The sequence below is a fragment of the Furipterus horrens genome, unplaced genomic scaffold, assembly GCF_987537825.1.
Source record: "Furipterus horrens unplaced genomic scaffold, mFurHor1.1.pri manual_scaffold_3, whole genome shotgun sequence".
In the NCBI taxonomy this organism is placed as follows: Eukaryota; Metazoa; Chordata; class Mammalia; order Chiroptera; family Furipteridae; genus Furipterus; species Furipterus horrens.
The window spans coordinates 12,625,689-12,649,901 of NW_028327173.1; the positions used below are offsets into that span (position 1 = coordinate 12,625,689).

General features: G+C 39.1%; 1 protein-coding gene across 7 annotated transcripts in view; it reads right to left on the reverse strand.

The window, feature by feature from the left end:
* Positions 1 to 24,213, reverse strand: part of EIF4G3 (eukaryotic translation initiation factor 4 gamma 3) — a 294,628-nt gene that overhangs the window by 21,410 nt on the left and 249,005 nt on the right. For 4 of the 7 annotated variants that reach the window (XM_090268734.1, XM_090268732.1, XM_090268731.1 and 1 more), the window contains 8 exons: positions 23,746 to 23,878; positions 20,570 to 20,667; positions 15,705 to 15,798; positions 14,290 to 14,407; positions 12,553 to 12,773; positions 10,483 to 10,601; positions 6,530 to 6,702; positions 685 to 810 (listed from right to left, as the gene is read on the reverse strand). In XM_090268734.1, coding sequence (XP_090124860.1) covers positions 685 to 810; positions 6,530 to 6,702; positions 10,483 to 10,601; positions 12,553 to 12,773; positions 14,290 to 14,407; positions 15,705 to 15,798; positions 20,570 to 20,667; positions 23,746 to 23,878 — 1,082 coding nt within the window. The remainder of the gene's footprint in view (positions 1 to 684; positions 811 to 6,529; positions 6,703 to 10,482; positions 10,602 to 12,552; positions 12,774 to 14,289; positions 14,408 to 15,704; positions 15,799 to 20,569; positions 20,668 to 23,745; positions 23,879 to 24,213) is intronic. The other 3 variants (XM_090268730.1, XM_090268729.1, XM_090268735.1) reach the window with 1 other exon arrangement.

Below are 24,213 nucleotides of genomic sequence, written 5' to 3' on the forward strand. Positions count from 1 at the left end.
AAGTTAGGAATGCCTGAGACCTCAGTTCCTTTTACTACCACCTGAGTTATGTATTATGCAAGTATCACAGTCTGATAAGCTACTACAACACAGGAGCAATGATAGACATAAAAGTCAGGTTAGCATTAGGTTTCCAGGAGCAAAATCACCTTTCGGTTAGTTACATGATTCTGGAGCCAAATCTATAGTCATTGCTAACCTCAATAGACCACACAGCTATGGCATCCTCATCACTTCTGCAGTAAAATGTATAATGTAACATTTTAATATTAAAATTAGAAGTCTCAAAGAGTCACAGCTTCATCCAAGAGTCTATAAAGGTTCTAAGGGAGTGATTTTCAACCGGTGTGCCCTAAGAATTTTTAAAACATGCAATACCCAACTATTCAGTCAAAAGCACTGCCCTCTTTTCTCTTAAGAGGATCATATTTAAAAAATGATAACAGCCAACACAACAATAGCCACCCAGTGTGAACAAATCAAAATTGTATGTATTTTTATCAGATAGGCAAAAATATATTTTTTGGTGTGCTTCAGAATTTGAGTAATTAGTTTATGTCTGCCATGAGATGAAAAAGGTTGAAAATCGCTGCACTAAGGGAATAACACTATGGCAGGAGGCCAGCAGATGAGTTTTGCATCAATTTAACTTGATATACATTAAAAGAAACAAGAACAACTTACATGATAAGTTCTCTCATGGAGATTCCGCCTTCTTTCAACATAGGAGTCACCAGTTCAGCAAGGTACAACCAAATATGGGGAATATCAATGGCCATGTCATCTGCCAATTCCAATGTTTCTGAAAAACTAAAAAAGAACAGGAAAAGAATTCACATGCTAATGTAATTCAAAAGTTAAGATTAAGAGACCAAAAATCAGTCGGTACAGAAATATCTATTAAGCACTTGCTAAGTTAGGCACTGTTCTAGGCATAAAGTAGCTGGTTCTTGCTCTCAAAGAGCTTATATGCGGGGGAGAGGGAGGAGCACAAACGAAAGCATCCTTGCAGACAGAGCCCCTACTCTGAACAACATGAACTACAGAACTAGGATATCCCAATACAGATGGCAGTCAGAAAATACCCCTGTATAGAGGGCACACTTGAAAGATTTAAATGATGAAAACGAGGTAGCCATGTGAAATTCCGGGGGAACAGCTATCAATTTAATCCCACATTATAAAGAGTTCATCATAGTTGAGTATCATATCCTTTGAGTCAGCCAGAAGCACTGACTAAAAACCTAGTGTAGTGCAGACCAGACACAGAGAGAAGAAAAGGCAAAAATCCTTGTCCTTTAGGAGCTCACAATGGGGGAAAAATGGATGGATATAAGAGTCTGGGGGGGAGGGGAGAGGGAGAGAAGGGGGATAAGTAAGGGAAGGGATTAGTCAAAGAACCCGTATAAAAGACTCATAGACATGGACAACGGGGAGGGATATGATTGCGGGAGAGGGGGTGGGTTGGGTGGGGGAGAGAAATTAGGGGAAAAGGGGACAACTGTAATTGAAAAACCAAAAAAAATAATAAAAAAAAAGAGTCTGACAGCTTTTACTGGTAACATCATCATTATGACATGCTATCAACTGTTGTATCTTTAAAGAAAAGCTAAGTTTCAAGCTCTCATGCTATGAAGTATTTCTCAATATGAAGTGAAATAAATGGAATTTGAACATAATACTTATGGAAGTCACATATGAAATATCAGTGCAATTTTATTTCAGTTCAACAGCATAGTTATTCATTTAGAAGTATAAAAACATCTTAAAGACTTCGTTAAATCATCCTATATACAGCATATTAAAAAGTACAAAAATAAAAGTAAACTTAATTATAGGAGACACATAACTGCAAGGAAATACACATAATCATAAGAAAAGGGATGACTCAATGAAGGGGCCAAGGGCAGGCGTTATTTGTCTTCATGACCTTTCAGATCTCTGCACATATAAAATGTGTCCTTTTTCACAGCAGTTTTAGTGTCTAGCCAGAGTATGCCACTCTTTTTCTTACCTGCCTCAGAGGCCTACGTGTCATTAAATTTTTCACTTAAAAGAAATAAAGGTAGCACTAGAAGGCAGAGTAACCTTTCTGAAGGAGCCATTTCAAAACAGTTTGAAGCTTAACCACATTATCCAACTCTGGGCTTCATGAATTCCTAACACCAACTTTCTGACCTTCCAGCTTGCAATTATTTGACATCTATTTGCAATACAACAGATACTTGACTGTTCTCTCATTATGTGCAGACTTTCAGCTCAGTTAATGTGCTACTAATGGACTATAATCTGGATGGACTTCAGGATTTCTGGGTTAATCACCCTATAATGCCAATCCACGTTCCATGGGTTAGTGGCATAGATTAAGCTGTTTAATGAGCTCATGAGACAAGAACTGCAGCCGTTCTGGTTTTTCAGCAGTGTATCTACTGCTATTTTCATCTCATAAGACAACTAAAAGATACCCATATTCTTGCCTTGGTATTCTACTCCATTAGTCATGGGACCATTTGCAGAACATAATCACTGTCAAATCCATACTTCTGATTTAAAAAAACAAATTAGCTGAACATAGGATTTCCATAAAACAAGCCTGATAAGAGAATTTGTTTTCAGGTTTAAAGTTCCGAAATCCTTTTGTATGATTTTGAAAGAAAAATCCTAGGTGTGTAGAAGCTCCTACACACAGTAGTCTTTGGACCACTATACTACATAGCCCATAACAATGCCTTGCATAGTACACATTTTCTGCTGGCTGAATGAATGAAATAGAGCTATACCATATCTTTGCTTCTTGGTATGCAGTGGGTATGATACCCACTGGACTGCACTTTGGTAGGGTCCACAGGTGGGACTTCAGGCATCCTCCCCACATTTCGACTACAGAAGATCTACTTTTATTTATTTTATACACCGAGTTCCTGCTTAAAATTTAATTAAAGAAAGGAGCACATGGTTAAAACTTGGAATTTAAAAAATTCAGTGAAGGTGTGATCATAAATCTGCTAAAAAGGCAAAATAATCTAACACAGCTGGAAATGGTATTGTCTGCAGCATCTTCCACAATTTGCATTATGACAACTAAATAAAAATGAAAATTTGGCTGCAGATAAACAAGGAGATAGTAAAGACACCTAAAAATCAGATTGACCAATTATTATTATAAATAATTATAAGAATCTAACTACAGGTAAAAGAGCAATAAGATGAAAAGCATTCTTACACTGCAGTATCATCTTCAAAGCATTACTACAACAAAGACTATTTAAATTAGATCCTACCTACCTATGTGAGCAAACAGGGTTTTCACTGTTAACTAGCATTTCTGCAACTTTGCATTTGAAACTTAGCATGTCTGTGTAAGCACCACACTGTATCCTTTTACCAAGGTAGAACTGCCACAGAGGCAATAAAGTTCCAAAAAGTAGTCAAGGAGGAGATAAGAATTTCCTTTCCATCAAATATTTCTCAAAGTGAAATACTAATACAGCAAGCCTCCCAAAGGACAGATATTTTGTGTTTTTTATTTTTTCAAGATTTTATTTATTTATTTTTAGAGGGTAGGCGGGGAGGAAGAGAGGGAGAGACACATCGATGTGCGAGAGATACATCCATCAGCTGCCTCTTGCATGTCCCCAACTGGGAACCCGGCCTGCAACCCAGGCATGTGCCCTGATTGGGAATCAAACCAGCAGACTTTTGGTTCGTAGACTGGCATTCAATTCACTGAGCCACACCAGCCAGGGCCACACATTTTGTGTTTATTGTCAACTAAAATTTCTGCCATCCTGGATTTTATTTGTTTATCATACTTCCAAAATGATTCCAATTCCATGGCGAATAGAGAACTGTACTCAACTACCTTTACCAGACAGTTTTAAAAAGAAGTCTTCTGAAGCCATAATATAAAATGACTGTATCAACACTACCTGAAATGCATCTACCTAGCTAGCTACCTACCTAAATTATGTCATAAAGCATGTAAATTCAAGTACTGAAGATTCTAAGAGGATAGCCTGATACTGCCTTATGGAGATGTGCTTTATATATGATAACTGTACGCCCAGAGTTGATAGAGCACCTCGTAAGGAAAATTCCAAAGGATCTAAGCTTTATCCATAAACCACCTGACACAAGAGCCAATCTGAAACTTCTGTCTAATCTAACTTACTATATAGTAGCCCTGCATATTAAAGAACTGTAGGAAAAATGGAGGATTCGTTGGCTGATCAGGGCTCAGTAAACTTGGAGGCCTTCGACTTTCTATGTCTCCCAGAATCATTGCTTCAGTGACTGCTCAGAAGTTGGCATCTAAAGAGTAGCAGCATCTAAGTAAGCTAACCTTAGATGCTCCTCCACAATGCTGTGAAAAAAACAGAAATCTTTGCATGCTGAGACCGAAGAGATGAAAGACTTAGGGCATTTCCATGGCTCCATCAGCTGGCCTCTCTGTACAGTATGAACTATGTATAACTTGGGCTTTTGAAGTAATTGGGAAACTGAAATCTATTTGCAAGAAGTCTCTCTTCGTGGTTAATGACATTAAACTATCAGTTTGTTTCTATCTTAGAAAAACTTGCCAGGCCTCTCCATTTTACGGAGGAATAGGGGTCTTGGTAGGGTTCCTGGTCTAAGCATGGCCTGGTTGGGTCTAATTTAGTATTAAAAGCTAGGCCTGGAGCCACTGCATTATCTCTAGCTGCAGAAGGAAGTAAAAACAGAGAACTATGAAGCAGTTACGGAGACAAAGATGTGTTCATCCATCTCATTTTCGGTCTACGTAAAAGGTGGTGGTTGTGATAGTACTGCCAGCAGCAGCAGCACCATCACCACCACTGAAAGTGTGGACACCATGACTGGTTTGACACTTTTTCCTCAAGGGAACCAACAAAAGGAAATGCAAATGTCTGAGAGAGCCTAGAAACAAAGCTAGCACCTCCCAAGTTCAGTTAAAGCTGGTGAAGCCAGACTACACTTCTTGGGGTCTTTCCAGATATGAACTAATTTCTGAGCATAGTTTCAAGAGACTTATAAAATGATAAGTAATAACTCAGCATTCTCATTTCCAAAATTTTCTGGTGACTATATCATAGTATCAGGTAAAAAGAAAATTAGTTATAAACTAATACAATAGCTCCTGCAAATGTAGTTTCTGAGGGCTTGAAATTGTAGTTTCAAGTTGGCTAAGGGCACACCTCAATTTGTCTGTGCGGGTGTGGGTCCCCTCAATGCTCTCATTATTTATACTGGCTGGTTATTGGAGTGAACAACATATTTCTCTTTTAAAACTGGGAAACCACCCTGGCCTTAAAGGCCAACAATCATGACAACTTTTGCCAAAAAGTTAACCGGGTCATAGGGCCTTAATCTAATCAGACGCTGAATTCAGAGAAAACTAGATTATTGGAAGACAACTTTTTAATGATCCTTGGGGCAAGTACACATTTTCCAGAACTTTGAGGACAATGTCATCTTTCCTCACAAAATCAAATGAGTAATTACTCCTAAGTACAACCTTGGGATTTAACGGTTAACACTATTCTAAGAGTTTGACCATGTCTGAAAGATACATTTCATCACATGCACATTTAATGTGCAAGAATACAACATGAGCTTGGCAAAGTGATTTATAGGAAGAAAAATAAATAGTGCTGAATTCTTACTGCCACCCCACTTAGTGATCACGTACCCTGAGTGAGTGTGAGGAGGGAGATGGGAATCTGACGTTCAGCCCTCAGGAGGTTTTATTTCCTGTTCCCTTAGAGACTAAGCACCTAACAGGGATGACTGTGATTATATATTTACATTGCACAACATGGCTCCTAAAACAAAAGTGTTTACCATACACAGTTTTAGCCTTAAACATTGATTTTAGAACCTAATCCTTGGTAAGATTCTGTGGCTGTACCACAAAGAACCTAACCCATGCACTTGTGATGATGGTGTTATCACAAAGGTATCAGAATCTTATCAAATAATGATCCAGCACACCAGTGACAGCCAGACGTCATCAAAGTAGCCATCTACAGGAATCATAGTGAAACCAACCTGGAATAGACTACATCATTAATGACTTGGCTTACATATCTTTCTATGAGGCTAACATGGACAGACAAGCATTTCCTGGCCAAAATAACCATGGTTTTAGAAAGGTTTAAGTCTTTCGGGTTTAACTCAATTTTTCAAAAAGTTTTTGTCACAAAGACTAGCCAAAGGTTTACACGTAAATAGGCTGATGAGGCCTCTGTTTCCCCAAGGTTAAGGAGTCTCTGCTACCTTACTTACATCATAATATACATCTAACAAACAAGATATAAAAATCCAGAAGATAACATTTATGCCCTAGAACAGTCTACAAATGTCATCATGCCAACCAACATATTATCAATATTATACATCAACATATTATAGTGGACACAATTTTAATCTATGAAAAAAGGCTAAAAACTTAAAATAGATACATACTTTTAAAATGAACTATTACTCAAGAGCCTAATAAATAAATACCACTCTCGAGGAGGATACTGACCCTTTGAAAAAGTCCTGTTTGCTGAGTTTTTCTGACTGCACCAGCTGATAGAGTAATTGGCCCATGTGATCCCTGGTGATCTGACTCCTCTCCAGGGTGGACTCAACTCCCACTCTCACAAACACATGTAGCGGGCCCTGGGCATTCAGCTCCTCCACACACTGCATGGCTTCCTGTTCGAACAGCAAATAAAAGCTTACCCCAAAGTCTAGGTAGCATTACCAGAGTGTTAAAATACACTTAAAATCTTTAACTTATGACAAACTTAGCAGAAAGCTCTATAAACGAGACAGTTTTTACATATAATTTTTAAAACATTAATATAGCTCAGTAAAATGCAGGCTGATATGGGCAGCGTTAGTCATATTTAAAAATAAAAGAAGTGTGTCTTCATATAAAGCAAATGTGTTTAGGTTAACAATTTTATTAAAGATCACTCAAAGGACCAGAGTCAGAAATGTATTTTTCTAGACAATGTTTGCCAATTTTATGACCATTTAAAAAACTGAAAATGGTATATTATGAAATAGAAACTCAATGTCATGACTCAAAGGCCTTACTTAAAATGGCAACCGAGGTAATTCTGTTTGGGTATATTAATATTTGCAAAATCTTCAACAAGAAAAGTTGAAGACTTTCATAAGAAAGTTAATATGGTTAGCTTAAGTACTAAAATCCTTTATGAAGTTCTTGGGGTGTGGGGTTTGTTCAGTGTGTCTTCCCATGGGGTGACCTGGCTAGGTCCGTTACGTTTGGCACGCAGGGCGGCTGAATCACTAACCCTGCAGTGTGATGCCTTGGCCTCACCTAGCTCAGCTTTGAGTATAAAACCCTCTGGTTTCACCCCTAAAGAGATTAGCTATTCTGAGGGGGAAGACGCATGTGAGAGGGGCAGCCTCCTGATGGAAAGAGGCGTCTCACTGGTGCTTTACTGCCCCTCTGCCTAGTTTATTTAATATCTCCCCCTCATCAACTTCTTACCATGAACAATTCCAAGCTACAGAGAAATTAAACAGGAGTACAGCATACACCTATATATCTTCCCTTCAATTGAGATTCATCTATTGTTAGTTTTAATTCTCTCTATATAAGAAATTTAACATTCATACAGCAATGTCAATAAAAACATGATCTGACATATAGTACATATTCAAATTTCCACAACTGTTCCCAAATGTCTAACATAGCTTTTCGCTGTTCTAGGATCCAATTAAAAAACTGACATCGCGCTATGCTGTCTCTTTAGACTCCTTTAATCTCCATCAGGCCTTTCCCTCTTTTTTGTCCTTTTATGACATTGGCATTTTTGAAACATTCAGGCCAGCTGTCTCGTAAAACTGTTTCTTATATATTTTAACCAAGCAATCTTCTGTTTCCAGCCCCGTCTGCACGTCACGCACATTCGCAGTCTGCTAAATAAACTTACCCTTCATCCTTCTAATTTCTAGCTTCCAGGATGCTGCTACCATTTATTCCCTCTACTTCTTATCCGTGTGGGGTTTTGCCTTATTTTAATAGCATCATCATCATAATGCCTTTTCAGGAGGGAGCAGAAAGGAATTCAAGTGTTCAATCTTCAGTATTTAACCTGAAGTGATTAAGTGAGGGTCTCCCAGTGGGAATTTACTCACTGAATCTGCATATCCTAATACTTCTAATGTTACACAGCAGTTCATAATCTTGCCCTTCTCCCTGATTTTCTCAGGGTTTGATTTTTCTTGTTTTTGTGCTCTCAGCTGAAATGACACCTCCTCTAGTCTCTGTGCCTACCCATCCACCGGCTCTCACATCACTTACTTTTACTTTTCTGCACTGAAACTTTTTTTTTTTTTTTTGGTAGTTGTTTATTTATTGATTACCTATCTTTAGGGCAGCTTTGTCTGTATTTCCCACTAAAAGACTCATAAAAACAGACTAGGTTACTCACTACATATACTACAGTATATCCAGGCAGTATTCCCTAAAATGTGGCTGGCACATTTTAGGTACTGAATAGAGAAGCTAAAAACACAGACTGTGGCATCAGATAAATGTAGGTTTGGATTCTGATTCTGTCACTACTGTGTGAGTTGAGGAGCATAATTTTATCTCTCAACCATGACTTCCTATTATAGGGTTACTGTGAGGATTGAATATAAAATGTATATAAAAGCACTTGACACACTACCATGGTCAAAACAAAAGCTCAATAAATATTAATTTGTATTACTGTTAATAATAGCATCTATTAAGATGTTAGGAAAAAACTCTCTTAGGATGAGCCTTTAGTGTGGCACACCAACACCCTAAAAGCACTAAGATAAAGTCTAGTTTACGCACTAAAGCTAGCAGGCTGGCTCTGATACTGAGTCTGCCACTTAGCAGCAGTATAACCTAGACCAAGTTACTTTACATCTTTCCTTCTCAGTTATCTGTAAAAATAGCTATTATAATACTATTAACATCAGGAAGTGTTATGAGAATTAAATAAACTAATACATATAAAATATGTATAATAGCACCTAGCACATAATAAGACCTCACTATGTCTGACATTACCTGGTTCTTATTGCCACTCTGCAGCAGAGCTGTTCTGTAGATTACAAAATGAAACTCCTGAGTCATAACTGACTATCCCTTCCATACTGTAGGCCTGACCTAGGACTAATGATGCTTCAAAGGGTCCTCTTGTTGCACGTGTTACTAAGATCTTTCTCTCCCTGTATCTCTAGCTCATTACAGAGTAATATGTGTCCTCTTTCAAAGTATTTGTTGCTCACTGACTTCATATCCCCTTCAAATGATTTCTAAAGCCATCCTCCACCGCTTCCTTCCTTATTGTCTCTGCTCTTCATCTTGCTTAGCTTTTCCTCCTCCTTGAGTCTTCCACATTTCCCTACTTCCATGCAAGAAAAAAGCTGTGCTGCCAGTTTACAGAAATACCTCTCACTTTCGAAGACTCTTAACAAATCGTAGTATATAAAGTATATTCTTTGGTTCTTTTCTGTTAATGTTCATTTATTTTTGCTGTGTTTTCAAGGGCTCCTGCAAAGTACTCCTCTCCAATTTGCTTATCATCAAACTGCTTCCTACTTCTGAATTTTGGACAATTTCAGAGCTTGAGGTTTTTAGAAGGCTGGGCTATAGCGAACCAAGATGATTTTTTTATATGGAAAGTAGATAATAACTAGGTTGTCAAGAGAACAAGTAAATTTGAAAGAATTAATTATATATGTCAAAAAGCAAAAGTACTTAATATATCTGACAAACATTTTAAATAAGCCTTTGCTTACTCCAGATCCCTAAATTAGGTCGCATTACATGATCTCTCCTAACACCCTAAATAGGTCTACTAGCATTTATTATTACTACAATTTAAATATGTATTTGTGGAGTTTCCTGTTTATGGTCGGTCTCTGTCTCTAGATTATGAAGTCAGGCAGAATATCCCTTACTCACTACCATCTTAAAATGAAGATCAAAGAGAAGGTCAGGGTTAATGAAGGGCAAATGCAAAGCTATGTCCTGAAGTGTTTCACTTAGGCTGCCTGACCCTAGCACATTGCTTATTCCAGCATGCCTCAGTATTCTAATTATGAAATGAAGAAATTAAGAAAAAGTAATGTCAGACACACTGTAAAGTTAATATAAGAATGATGATAAGGTGACTGTAAAAATAGTAAGAGATATGCTGTTTTTGTTTATTAATACCAGAGTCAATATGGGGATGGACTGGTATCCATTCCTGCTTCTTGCCACTTGATCTTGTAATCTATAGTATCAATTTAAAAGAGAGTACTTGGCAGAAATGGATCAGGGTTGTGCAGACTGAACTGTGCTGGACTTGGATCACACACTCTAGGTCTCTCTAGGTCTTATCAGTTCACAGTGACAACTGATTTAGACCAGAACCAAGTTACCATGTCTATCCCAGGGCTTACTCTTTTTTTTTTTTTTTTTAAATATCCATTTACCTTAAAATCATTAATGTGTAGAAATTCATCAATGATAGATTTGGACTTCCTCTCCATTTCCTCTTCTGACAATGAAGGCTTGTCAGAGGCTGATGTTGTTGGAATTTCTGGTTTCACTACTAATGAGGTTTAAAAAAAGCGAGAAAGTAAGAACGACAAAAATTATCATTAAAAATGGTGGGATCATGGTTGAAAATATTTACATGTTGTTATGTCGTGTTTATTTTCCCCAGTAAAAGCATTAAAAACAGATAACAAATTTGACAAAGCAAGACACCTAAAAGCAGAACACAGAAATGTTCATTTTAGAATAGATACACACTAAATAACTTCGTGATCCACAACCACTAAAAGGATATAGGAATATGATAAGCTTTGTAATTACAGCATTTTTTGCTCATTTCTGTTTTTGGATTCCTCTCCGTTGCTCGAACGATGAAAAGCACATGAGGTCTGCACAACTGTGCACAGAGCTCTAGCTGCACTGGCCTTTGGCAATTGCTGGAACGTGACATGGTTCTGCCTATTACTACCTGGCTCACGGTGCTCCCCCTGTCTGGAATGCTCGTTCCCTGTTCCATACCTGGGCCTCCCTGCAAGCCTGTTTTAACTCCTACTGGTCCTTCAGAACTTCGGGAAGCTTTTCCTGATATCCATCTATGTCAATTCTAGATAGTTCCTTTGTTAAGTACTCCCTTAGAACTAAATTCCTTTCCCTCATAGCATTTTTCTCAGTTTGTATTTATATATATTTTGAGGAATTACTTGATAAAGTTTTTCTTGACGCAGCAGACTGAGGGCTGAGAGCAGGGAACAAGTGCCTAGAAGTCACTAGTAGCTCCGTGTGCACATGGTAAGTGGGTAAATGATGGAGACAATAAAAATGCATAGGGCAGCTGTGCTACATTATTCACTATACGTTATTTTCATGCCCTATTTTATTATGTTCCCAAATACCTAACAGATAAGAAAGCTAAAAGTCCTTAAAGCTGAAAGATATGAAGTTTGTATCAGTTGGGGGAAGACACTTCAACTTGCTTCTGAAATCAATTTAAATTATTAAGACACAATTTAAATAGTATAACAAATTTGAAAGTTATAAAAATATTATAAACAATCATTATTACTTCAGGATTAAGAGTTACAAGATGCCAAAAATTATCTTCAAACTATTTTCATCACTGTCATCATCAATGACCTTTAGTATCTTTGGAAAACTTTGTATATATCAGGTAACAGCCTAAGTAGTTACATATACTGACTTCTGGTTTAATCTCCATAATAACCCTGTACTTGTTATCCCCATGTAATGAATGAGTGAACTGAAACACAGATAGGTTAAACACATGAAGCAATTTTTAGAGCATTATCTGCGCCATTCCTCTGAGCATATACATGCTAAACATGTACAAAACCCAGAGAGGTTACCAAGGAAGATGAAGGTAACAACACAATCTGATGCTCTCTCTTTGGCTTGCCTGGCAGTGGCTCAGTGTCAGAATGTCCACACGTTAGAGGGGCTCCACAAAAGGGCATGTGCTCTGTTACACAGGGGGGTGTTACTTAGGGAACGTGTAAGAAATCAGACTGCTTAACATACAGCAAGAGGACATCATCCTCACAGAAACAGAGAAAGAAAAATTTACAAATTGCTGGACAAAGGGATACCTGGGGAGTGAGAGCTATGTTACAAAACTATGAGGATGTCCTTTAACTATTTTTTTTTTTAATTCTCACCTGAGGATATGTTTATTGATTTTTAGAAAGAGGGAGGGAAGAAGGGATGGAGAGAGAGAGAGAAACACTGATAGGTTGCCTCTTGTACGCACCCTGATGGGATCAAACCCACAGCCGAGGTATGTGCCTTGACTGGGAAGCAAACCCACAGCCTACTGGTGAACGCGATGACGCGCAACCAACTGAGCCACCAGCCAGGGGCTTCTGAGTTTTAAGGCGCTGCTAAGTGTGTTGTTATCACGAAGTCTCCTCAGGCGCCAAATCTCCTTTGCGTTTTCCCTTCCCAACTGAAGGCCCAGATCTTCCCGCTGTGTGTTCACACCAGCCCCTCACCTGGCTCCCTGGCTTTGTTGCGGTCGGCCTCCGCGGCGCTCCTGTCCACGTCCGAGCCGCCGGTGAGCTGCTTCACCGTCTCCAGCATCTCCCTGCGCTGCTCCTCCTGAGACTGGTTGTCCAGCAGGTCTTTGCTGCTGCCGCCTCTCATGAAAGTGCTGGGGCGGGCTGCCCCGGCCGGCAGGGGCTTGTCGCTCTTCTCCCTGCCCACGCTTCCGCGACTGAAAGAACGAAACCACACTTTTCAAAAGAAAGACCCCAATCTCATTTGTATTTAAATTATAAAGTAACACTAAGATTTTCTAAAGTATGCAGAATAATTTTTGAGAAAACTTTAGATGTGTGAGGCACCAATTATATTCAAAGTGTAATTATTTATAAAAACAAGTAAAATCAGTGCTTTAAACAGAGTATTAAGATAGATCTAACTTTTCTCTTAAATGTTAAAGGGATACCACTTGAACTTTTATAAGGACAATGACAATTCCTTGACTTAAGTTTTAAAAAATCTTCAAGACAGTGATGAATATATGAACTAAATGAGGAAAGGGGAAACAGAATACCAAAAGAACATATACTATCTTAGAAATTATACACTTTATTCATTCAGAAGCTTCAAATACATGGAAAATATTTGAGAACCAAGTAGAAGTAATTTTTTAATAACCAATGTCACACACTTTATTCCTTTGAAGAGTGAATCTTCCTATTTCCCTATTTAGTCTTCTTTTAGAAAGTTCCAATCAGCTGGACAAATAGTTCCTTGCCCATGGCAGATCAGAAGCAGCAAATTAATGAAAAGGGAGAGAAGTAGAGGCGTAACAACAGTCTAACCACTGGGAAAAAACATAACATTCTCAAAAAGCAGGGCCATCAGGGAAACTGACGGCAGAGCAAAGAGCCACAAAGATCTCAGTAGCTACACCTCTGGTGCTCAATGACGATCCAAGTCATCATTAAAAAGTTGACGTGTGCTAAGCATATTTGGTTTCAGATGCCAAGGGAATAATAACATAGTTTAGAAAAGTCTGCCTAGCCAAACATTACAATGGTAAAAAACAGAAGTTTGAGAGCAGAAAGAAACTTCTAAAGGTGCTTATATTAAAAACTTTGTTCTCTGTCACTATGTCACTGTACTGCTGGTTCTCATCCATCCTCCGGAGACTACCCCAACAGAACACTTGACTCTATGAATCCTACAAAAACACAAGCAGGAAGACAGTAGGACACATAGCAATGAAAAGACAACCTCAAATATAACTTGAACAGTGTGAGAGAGGCGTGTGGGTGGTCAGTCATGTCCTTTAACCCCCACCTTGAGATTGCTCGATTAATCTAGAGCATACTGAGGCATCAGCTTAAGAGAGTCCTACACTGCCTCTCAGACTTTTTGAGTCAGCCTGGTTTTCTTAAGGAGCAAACCATTAGACATTTGCCAGATTAACTTACCCTTCCTTTCCATCCCTTCCCAAATCTACCACCCAATTTTGTTCTTATCTTGGAAATTATGGAATGTGAAGAATAAAGGGAAAAAAAGAAAGGAAATCAACCTTAAGAATGATAGGAATCCATCCACAGAGATTATCATCATAACCCGTATGGGCGTCAGCGTGCATGCGTGTGTGCATGCGTGTGTGTCAGAGAGAGAGAGAGAGAGAGAGAGAAAGAGAGAGAGAGAGAGAGACGCAGTGACAAGCAGGTTAAGTCTTGCATTAACATGGACAGCAGACTTCTTACCTGGTTAAGGTCCGCCGGGAATCAAACTCTGAAGTCGTGGATGGTGCAGACCCTGAGGGTGCTGGAGGTTGCAAAGCAGAGAATCTGTTTAAACTGGAAGCACTTGACCGTAAGGCATCTACAGGCGTTGAGGATTAAAAAAAATACAGATCACATGACTAAAATGCAGCTTCTGGTTCATCTGTCTTCCTAGGGTGGGGCCCGAGACTGGGCATTTGTAACAAGCCTAACAAGGTGATGCCAACCTCCTGGTCCACAGACCAGTCTGAGAAGCACAGTATTAGAAAGATTTTGTATGACAAAAAAATTAGAAATCTTCCCTCATTATAATGATTTGTTCTTGTTCCTTTAAAAACATAGTTAAATTATCCTAAGTAGGGCTTGGGAGTGAGGATAATACACAGGGATAGGATGGAGGAAAAACAAATAGAGTTGACCCTTGAACAACAAGATTTGATGAACCGTGTGGGTCCATTTACACACAGATTTTTAAATAAATACCTGTACTGTTTTCGTTCCATAGCTGGGAGACTGCGGATGTGGAGGCATGACAGTCTGCACTGACCATTTTATACAGGGAACTTGAGCATCCAGGACTTACTTTGATATCTGCAGGGGAGCCTGGAACCAATCCCCCGTGGCTACCAAGGTAGTCTATGTTTTGGGGAGTCAAAAGTTATACATGGATTTTTGACTGCATGGGGTAGGGGTGGGACACCCCTAAGTCCCAAGTTGTTTAAGGGTCAACTGTATTACACTTAAAAAGATAATTAATGTAAATGTTATGATCTCATTTATGTAAAATTATGCACGTAGGTTTAAATGAATATCAACTTTTTTTTAATTTAAGGAAAGAAAAGGGTCAAAATTATGTAGTAGAAGGGAAATATGGAAAGGAGGTTAACAATGAAGATTTTATTTTTCCACAGGGCTTCTTCAGCTTTTAAGATGTGTTTGTGAGGGTCCCAAAATTGTAGTCTTTAGGTCAAATTTTTCAAAATGTGACGTTTGGTAAAATATTTGAAAAACTATTTAAATGTAATCCTTTTTATAACACTATGAAATTAAATGCTCTGGGTATTAACATTCTTTTTCTCAGCAAAGTGAGTTTGTCTTTTAATTTGGGGTCGTAGTAATTTCTGTAATTACACTGAATCTGTGAACAACAACAAAGAATCCGAAGAGATTAAAGTCTTAAAATTGTCTAACTACTAAAATTAAAAAAATTTTTTTTAGAACACCTAAGAATCATTTTGGAGGAGGAAATAATGATGTCAGAAAGGGCCACCAGCAGTTTGGGCACAATCACTCTACAGAGCCCCCCTAAAATCATCAGTAAATGACCGTGGGAACGCACTGCACGCTGAACGCTGAAGGAGCACAGCCAGGTCGGCGAGAAGGGACCCCCCGCTTACCGGCCTCGCTTGCCTTCGCTCCACCACTGCTGCCTTTTCCCCAGCTGCCCAGCTGCGCTTTAGGTACCAGCTGAATTTTCTCATCAATTGTGGGCTGTAACATAAGTGACAAGAGTAAATTCTAGGAAATATTCTAGAAGAAGAGTTTTTCTTTTTCAGTGCAGTAAAACCAATTTTAGCAACAAAATTTTGCTTGGAGTGCTGATTTAAGAAACATAAATGGGAGCTATTCATCTTAAAGTGGGATTCCTGTGGCCCGCCAAGCACTTCTTTGGATTCCAGCTTCCACGGAACACAATTTGAAACCAGTGGTCGGTCTGGAGAATGTATTCAAATCCTGTAAGATGGTGTGCCAGTTTGCTAAATGTAAGCAATTTCTAATGGTTCCTCTTGTGTAATAATGCCCAGTGGTTTAAAAAAGAAAAAAGGAACACAAAAACATTACAAGATTAACTCAATCGTCTTTTCATATGATTGTGAGAAAACAGGTCAAAAGACAAAGATTTCACATTTTAAAGCCTAATACAGCTGGGGCTAGGGATGGAGAGGTGGAACGGGAATACTGAATAAAGGGGAAGAAGAAAAATGAGAACAGAATGTTAGATAGGGAATTAAGGTCTCTGTTTCAGTGAAACCCTCCATGCACATCTTTAGTGCAAGTGAAAAGGATTACAGTGTAACGTAAATTGGAACACATACAACACAAAAGCTACAATGCAGCTCTTTGTAACGAAGGTATTACTATACTCCGGAAGTACTGTCCGCTACATGACAGGATTTCACACAAATCTCTGCCAATTAACAATGATTTTATCTAATGGTTTTGAACTTTTTCTAGGATACTTATTTAAAGTATAATACACTATCTAAATATATACAAATTAATTAAAAACAACTCACATATTTTCAAAATATTAAAGAAATAATGTTGTAGGTTAAATACCAGCACTATTCTTTTTTGTAGTGTCCATTCACAGAAACAATATTTAAAAACACAGACAAATGTTATTATTAAATACTGATAAAATTTTCAAAGATACTGATGTGGGGGAATTCTTTAAACACAAGATCTTGGTTAAAACCCTCTCTTGCTGGAAATGAAAGTGGATGGGGGAATTCTGGTCAAGATGGAGGCGTCGACAAGCACAGCTTGCCTCCTTGAACAACCACATCAAAATTACAACTGAACTATAGAACAGCCATCACTCAGAACCCTCAGAAATTGAGGGGAACAACTACGGAATGAAAGAAACCACACCCACCCAGGCTGGCAGAAGGGATGGAGATGCGAACAGACTGGTTCCACACCCACGTGTGGTGGATAAAAATTCGAGAGGGACATCTCAGGAGTGAGGAGTCCTAGCCTCACACCATGCATGCCCCGAGCCCAGGGTTCCAGTGTCAGGAAGGGTAAGTCATCAGAACTTCTGGCTACAAAAAGCAGCAGGGATTGAGCCGGTGGAAGAAAATTCTGGAATCCCAAGCAGTTCCCAAGCAGAACCTGCATACAAACTTACTCAGACTCACCCACTCTGAGCTCCAGCACCAGGGTAGCAACTTGAAAGGCACCAGCGGCACACAGGGAGGAAATGAAGTGTCTGGCATCAAGGCCAGAGCTGGTGGGCAGCTTTCTCCCAGACAGAAAGGCAGCCTGAGGCCATTTCCCCTCTTTGAACCCTCTCCACACAGAGCCACAGAGCTGGCAGGGGAGTGCCATATCTGCAACTCCATCAACTTGGTTAACACTGTTTGTCCCGCCCTAGAGATCCCCTGAGACTAGTTCCACCCAATTTATGGGCGCACCCAAGCTGTTAACAGTGGTTTTTCCGTAAGAATGGCTGGTCTTGGCTTATGCTTTATAACTTCCTAAATCCTCTCAAACAAGCAAGAGCTAGCCTCAATGATCCCGCAGCCCCATACTTCTTGCTAAGTGGTCCCAAGCCCAGACTAGCAGCAGACACCCTAGGTTCACAGCTTGACTTTGCCTGGGAATCTCCAAGCTCAGCACAAGTAGCAGCCATCTGCAGACTGCTTTGTAGCTAGCTCCTGCAGGGTGGTCCCGGGCCAAATACAGGTGGGGGCTGTCGTTGGTCTGCATCTCCCCGGGCAACCCCAGAGCCTGTGCACTCAGTGGATAGCTACAGACCACATCAGAGGACCACCACCCCGCCCCTGCACAGCTGATCATCCACGGAGGGCAGAGTTGGTGGTCTGTGGTCACAGCCAGTCCTTGAAGCTGACTGGCCTGAGTAAATCTCTCCCATTGACCTGCCAAGAGCAATCAAGGCTCAACTACAAAAGGAGGGGGTACTCAGCCCAAATAGAGGGCACACCTTGAGTACCCAGCTTGGGTGATAGGGGAGGATGTGCCACTGGATACTACAGGACACCTACTACATTAGGCCATGGATACCAAGACAGGGAGTCATGGAAGCTCTACCGAATACATAGAAACAAACACAGGGAGGCTGCCAAAATGAGCAAAGAAAAATGGCCCAAATGAAAGAGTAGATCAAAACTCCAGAAAAAGAACTAAACAAAGTGGAGATAGGCAATTTATCAGATGCAGATTTCAAACCAGTGGTTATAAGGATGCTCAAGGAACTTAGTGAGGGCCTCAACAGCATAAAAAAGACCCAGGTAGAAATGAAGGAAACACTAATTGAAATAAAAAACAACTTACAGAGAAGCAACAGTAGAGTGGATGAAGCTGAGATGCAAAGTGATTTGGAACATAAGGAAGAACAAGAAGAAAAAAGAATCCCCCAAAATAAGGACAGTATAAGGAGCCTCTAAGTGAATTTCAAGTGATCCAACATTCACATAGAGGGGCGCCAGAAGGAGAAAGGAAAAAGCAAGAAATTGGAAATCTATTTGAAAAAATGACAGAAAACTTCCCTAATTTAGTGAAGAAAATAGACATGCAAATCCAGGAAGCACAGAGAGTCCCAAACAAGATGGATGCAAAGTGGCCCACTCCAAGATATATCATAATTAAAATGCCAAAGATAAAGAGAGAATCTTAAAAGCTGTAAGAGAAAAGGAGTTAGTTACCTACAGGGGAATTCCCATAAGACTGTCAGCTGATTTCTTAAAAGAAACTCTGCAGGCTAGAAGGAATTAGCAAGACATATTCAAAGTCATGAAAAGCGAGACCTATAGCCAAGATTGCTCTACCCAGCAAAGGTATCAATTAGAAATGAAGGGCAGATAAAGAACTTCTCAGACAAAAAAAAAAAAAAAAACCTAAAGGAGTTTGTCATCCCCAAACCGCTAATATATGAAATGTTAAAGGGACTTAGTTAAGAAGATCAAAACTATAAACATTAAAATGGCAAAAAATACAAATCAACAACTGAATCTAAAAAATAATCTAAGCAAACAAGAAGAACAGAAACAGAATCTTGGACATGGAGAGTGTTTGATGGTTGCCAGATAGGATGGGGTAATGGGGAAATGGGTGAAGAGGTGAGGGGATTAATAAGTACAAATTGGTAGTTACAGAATAGCCATGGGGATGTCAAGTACTGTATAGGAAATGGAGTAGCCAAAGAACTTACATGCATGGCCCATGGACATGAACAATGGTGTGGGGACTGCTGGGTGGAGGAGGATAAAGGGGAAAAAATTGCAACTGTAGTAGCATAATCAATAAAATATAATTAAAAAAAAGAAATAAAAGAAAGTGTATGGAAATCAAGTTGTATTCAGCAATGGAACTCCTGCTCTGAGACATACAGAAGAATGTACCTGAATCTTTGAGAACAGGATCTTAGCTAATTGACAGTAAGAGAGATCCAGAGAGATAATCCTCTAAAGCAATGACAGACCCTAAAGATACAAAGACAAATCACATCTTCTTCCAATTTTACCAAAGTATTTTTCTTTCTGTCACTTATTTTCTTTCATTTGATATTCTCATATTAGCTTTAGGTTGCCTTTCTAGCCTACTGGCAAGCTGCCAATTTTTAGAACAATGAAAAGTGTATTACAACTAAGGCTCAAACTAGACCTGCAAAATAATTTGTCAAATCCACTGGGATATAGAAGTTTCCACTCCTACAAAATGTAATTCTGCTTTCTCTCCATCCTTCCCTCTACTTATAGTGATCAACTTCTCCTGAAAACATCTGCTAGGGGAAAATTCTTTCCTCTGTCCACAGATTCTCAAAAGAGAGAAAATTAAATGGAATATATTAAATATATACTTGGACATAGCAAACCATTAATTTCTTTCATGGTTAGACTTAAACAGGTAGCTGCTTCTTCCACAGAGCTAAGGATACACTGCATAAAAGCTTGCAATTGACTACAGCTTCTTTTACTTTTTTTTTTTTTGACTATGGCTTCTGAAGTATCTTTGTTATCATCTCTCTTATATTAAGCATCTCATAACTTTTAGAATTAACCTAGTCACTTCCTCCTCAGTAAACCCTCACAGAAATAAAGAGGACTAATGATTGGACAAGTATGTTAAGAATACTTGATCAATGTTGACTTGTAGAAAAAACCCACCCCATGAAATCTTCATTATGGCTATTTTATATGAGCAAGAAGTAATTTGGAGAGTCATGTTTTGAAGCTGTTGTGTGTGTGTATGTTTTTTGATCCCTACCTGAAGACATTTTTTCATTGCTTTTAGAGAGAGGAAGAATAAGAGGAAGGGGAAAAGAGAAACATCAATGCAAGAGAGAAGCAGCAACTGATTGCCTCCTATACATGCCCGGACTGGGGACTGAACCTGCAACCTAGGTACGTGCCCTGACCAGAAACTGAACTTCTGCCTTTCAGTTATGGGACAATGCTCCAACCAACTGAGCCACACTGGCCAGAACCTATTGTTGTATTTTAAAGGTAACACTCACCTTAGTGATTTTCAGGAATTTTGAGGGGTCCAGTACCCGACTATTCTTGGCCCCTTGTACAGTGTTCCACCCACCTTCATCCACTCTCTGCACGCCTGCTGGGAGAAAAGAGTGAGCCAGTCTCTCATCTGTCTTAAGTCAGTGTGAAGGTGAAAAAGGGAGCAACAGTGTCAACTCATCAGCTCCAATCAAAACGAAGGAAAAAGACAAAAGAAATTGTTAAAGCATCGCTGACAGTCTCTTTAAGAGCCAAACATGAAAATATCAAACAGAAGCACTCTGCTTGTATTGGATCTCCCATGAAACATTAAAGATCTTGAACAAATCGACTGATACAAATGAATGGAGATTAAGTGCTAGACAACGGAGGGCCAAAGCTAGTTATTACAGAGTTAATGATTGTGTACACAGAGTTAATTATTAGAACACCTTGGGACAAATCAGATGGAAATTATTTATCCAAAGTTTATTTCACTTAACAGTGTCAAAAGACAGTAGGCTTCAATCACTGTCCCCAAACCTGCTCCTCCAACCTTTCAGCTTCTCAAGCAAAAATCCTGACTTTTTCCCAAATACGCTGTGTCCATTTGTCAGCAAATCTTGTCAGTTCAACCTTTACAATATATGTGGCATCTAGCGCCTTCTAACCACCACCAACACTACCCATTTGGTTTAAGCCAGAAACATTTCCTCAATTAGAACAAAAATCTCTTCAGTGGCTTCCCTGCTTCCTGTATCTGCTTTCATCAGGGCAGCCAGTGTGGTCCTTACAAAGTACAACTTGGGCCCTGTGGCACTTCTCTGCTTCAAACGCTTCTGTTATCTCTCCACTCCACTCAGAGAAAAGGATTCCTTGTAAATGGCCCACAAGCTCTAAACAATGTGGCTCTCTGCCTCTCAGACCCCACCTCCTACCACTCTTCTTTCTCCCTGTGCCATTTTATCCAGCCACACTGGCTGCCTTGCTGTTCCTTAAAAATGCTGGTTTAGGGCCTTAGTGCTTACTGTATTCCCCTTTGCCTAAAACCCTCTTTACACACACACACACACACACACACACACACACACACACACACACATGACTTAATTTCCTCATATGCTTCAAGTCTTTGCTCAAACAATACCAACTTCAGTAGGCTCTCTAACTTCCCTATTTAAAATTGCAATCTCTACCCATTAAGCCTTGTACTCCCCACACCCTCTCTCTCTATTTTTTTCTATATTGAACAAATTTATCTGACAAATATTTATATATAAGTATTTGTTTACTGTCTTTTCCCCTCAGTATGATGTATGCTGCATGAGGAAAGCGACTTTCTCTCTTGTTAAGTGAAAGGCACTCAATAAATATTTGTTAAATGAATGAATGAAAGGCCATCAAACTACGTATTCAAAAACATTTCTGATCGTCACATACTTTTTGATTTTCTCTGTGCAACCTGGTATTACTGATCATGAGCAGACTTGCTTCTTCCTTGTTACTATGATACTTATATCCTGTACTCTTTCCTCTCCACTTGTTCCAAGAGCTCCTTCCTTCCTTGTTAGTCAACCGTGAATGTCATCCATGAATTAGGCTTTGATCTTTTCCCTCTCAATCTAGTTTGATAATAAGTAAGTCGTTACTTGAAAGGCATTGTGCTAGGTACGAGGGTGAGGAAGGTAAGTGTGCTGTCCCATGAAACTTAAAAGTACCCTTTGTTCCCAGGAGGATTCATTTCTCCTGACTTCACTATGAGATCTACTGTGTCTGTGATAAATAACAGCTAACTGTTATCGAGTATTTACTATCTGCTGGTTGATATGCTGAACATGTTACATATACGACCTAATTTCATCCTCACAGAAATCCTCAGTACTACTATTAGATCCATTTTATAGATTAAGTGATTTGTGCAAGGTCATACAGCTAGGCTGTCAAGAGATGAAATTCAAACCTAACCAGTTTGGCTCCAGAGTCTGCGCTCTCAACCACTACACTATATGACCCAGTCCCTGGCCTGCTGACTGGCTGCACATGGACAAATGAGCGTTCCCTTTGGATGCCCTATTGTCGTCTCAAAACAACCATGCTTAAAAGAAATATGATCATTCCCCTCTGCAAAAGGTTTCTTCCTCCAATGTTCCTAAACTTAGTCCATGGACCTTCTATTTTCTCAGATAAAAAATGCCTTTTATTTCATCTTTCATTTATTTCCTGTTTCTTCCTTTTTATTCCCATTGCTACTAAGTCTCAAATCCTTCTGCACAAGATTTCAGCAACAGCAAGATTTCTAAGTTCGGTGTACTCCCTGAATCATCAAGCGAAGAGCAACTGACTTATTTTATTTACATACCTCCAGCATGACATTATTCCTTTGCTCAAAAACTTACAACATCTACCAAATCAGGTCAAAAATTCTTAATCAGGCTCCGCAATTCCAGATATTTTTCCATTGGTTCTGAACATTTAAAGTTTTCTCACAATCATGTTTGTTTATTCCTCTTTACAATATGTTTAATTTCATAACTAAAATTCTTCCTTCCCTTCCAAATATTTACCATCCATCAAGATCCAGTTCAAGTGCCCCTTCCTCAAATAAGTAATATCTTCCATTTGCTTGACGAATGTCCCCTTTATTAGTTTTGCCTTCCAGATAAACTGTAAGCTTTAGCAGGAAGGAACCACAGCTTCCATATCTTTTTATATACTTCATCAATACTAAGTATACAGAAGACATTCAATAAAGTCTTACTGGGTATTGACTTTGAAATAGTCAAAGACATTATGTTTAGTTCTTGTAGTCTCTGCTTTTACTCAATAACCTGCCTCCAGATGAAACTTCATGTACCAATTACCACTCAATTCTTTGAATTATTCTGTCTGATTTCATTTAACATCTAAGTATAGAATTCTTTAAAAAATTAAAACATTTCATCTATTGTTAGAGAGAGGGGAAGCGAGGGAAAAAGAAAGGGAGAGAAACACTGATCAGTTGCCTCTTGCACACCCCCAACCAGGGACCTGGCCAACAACCAGGCACGTGCCTTGACCAAGAATCAAACTAGCAGCCTTTCAGTTTGTGAGACAAAGCTCAACCCACTGAGCCACACCAGTCAGGGCTAAGTGTGGAATTCATAGTATCTGTCCCTCAAACTCCTAAGTTCTCTAATGCTCAGCAGACTGCACCCCTCACCTGGTCTTCTCTTCTCTTTGGTCATGAGCTGTTGAACTTTCCTTTGCTCTTCTTGTTCTTCTATTTTAGCCTCTTTGTGAATCTGTTCAATAGTTTTAGGCCCTTGATCTGCTCTTCGAGACACCCAATTACACTGTAAAAGGAGAAAAGAAGGTCATGAGCCAGATAACTAAAAGAAATAAAAATTTAAAAAATTTTGAAAATCTAGTTTATACTTTTCACTGCTGGAAAAGTGTAGAATACTTAAGCAGTTTTTCATCTGTCTTACAGATGGCACTATATGCATTTGGGTATTACAGCTAAAGAGCTAAGTTTTTCTCATTTGACCCTGGACTACTGTATACCAAGCATTCCAATAGCCAGTGTGTAAAAAGGCAGAGTGAGAGACCAGCCCAAACGTATTTTCATATTATTTTGTATATTTGCAAGAAAGACAAGAGGAATCAAGAAAGATCAGTATTATTTGGC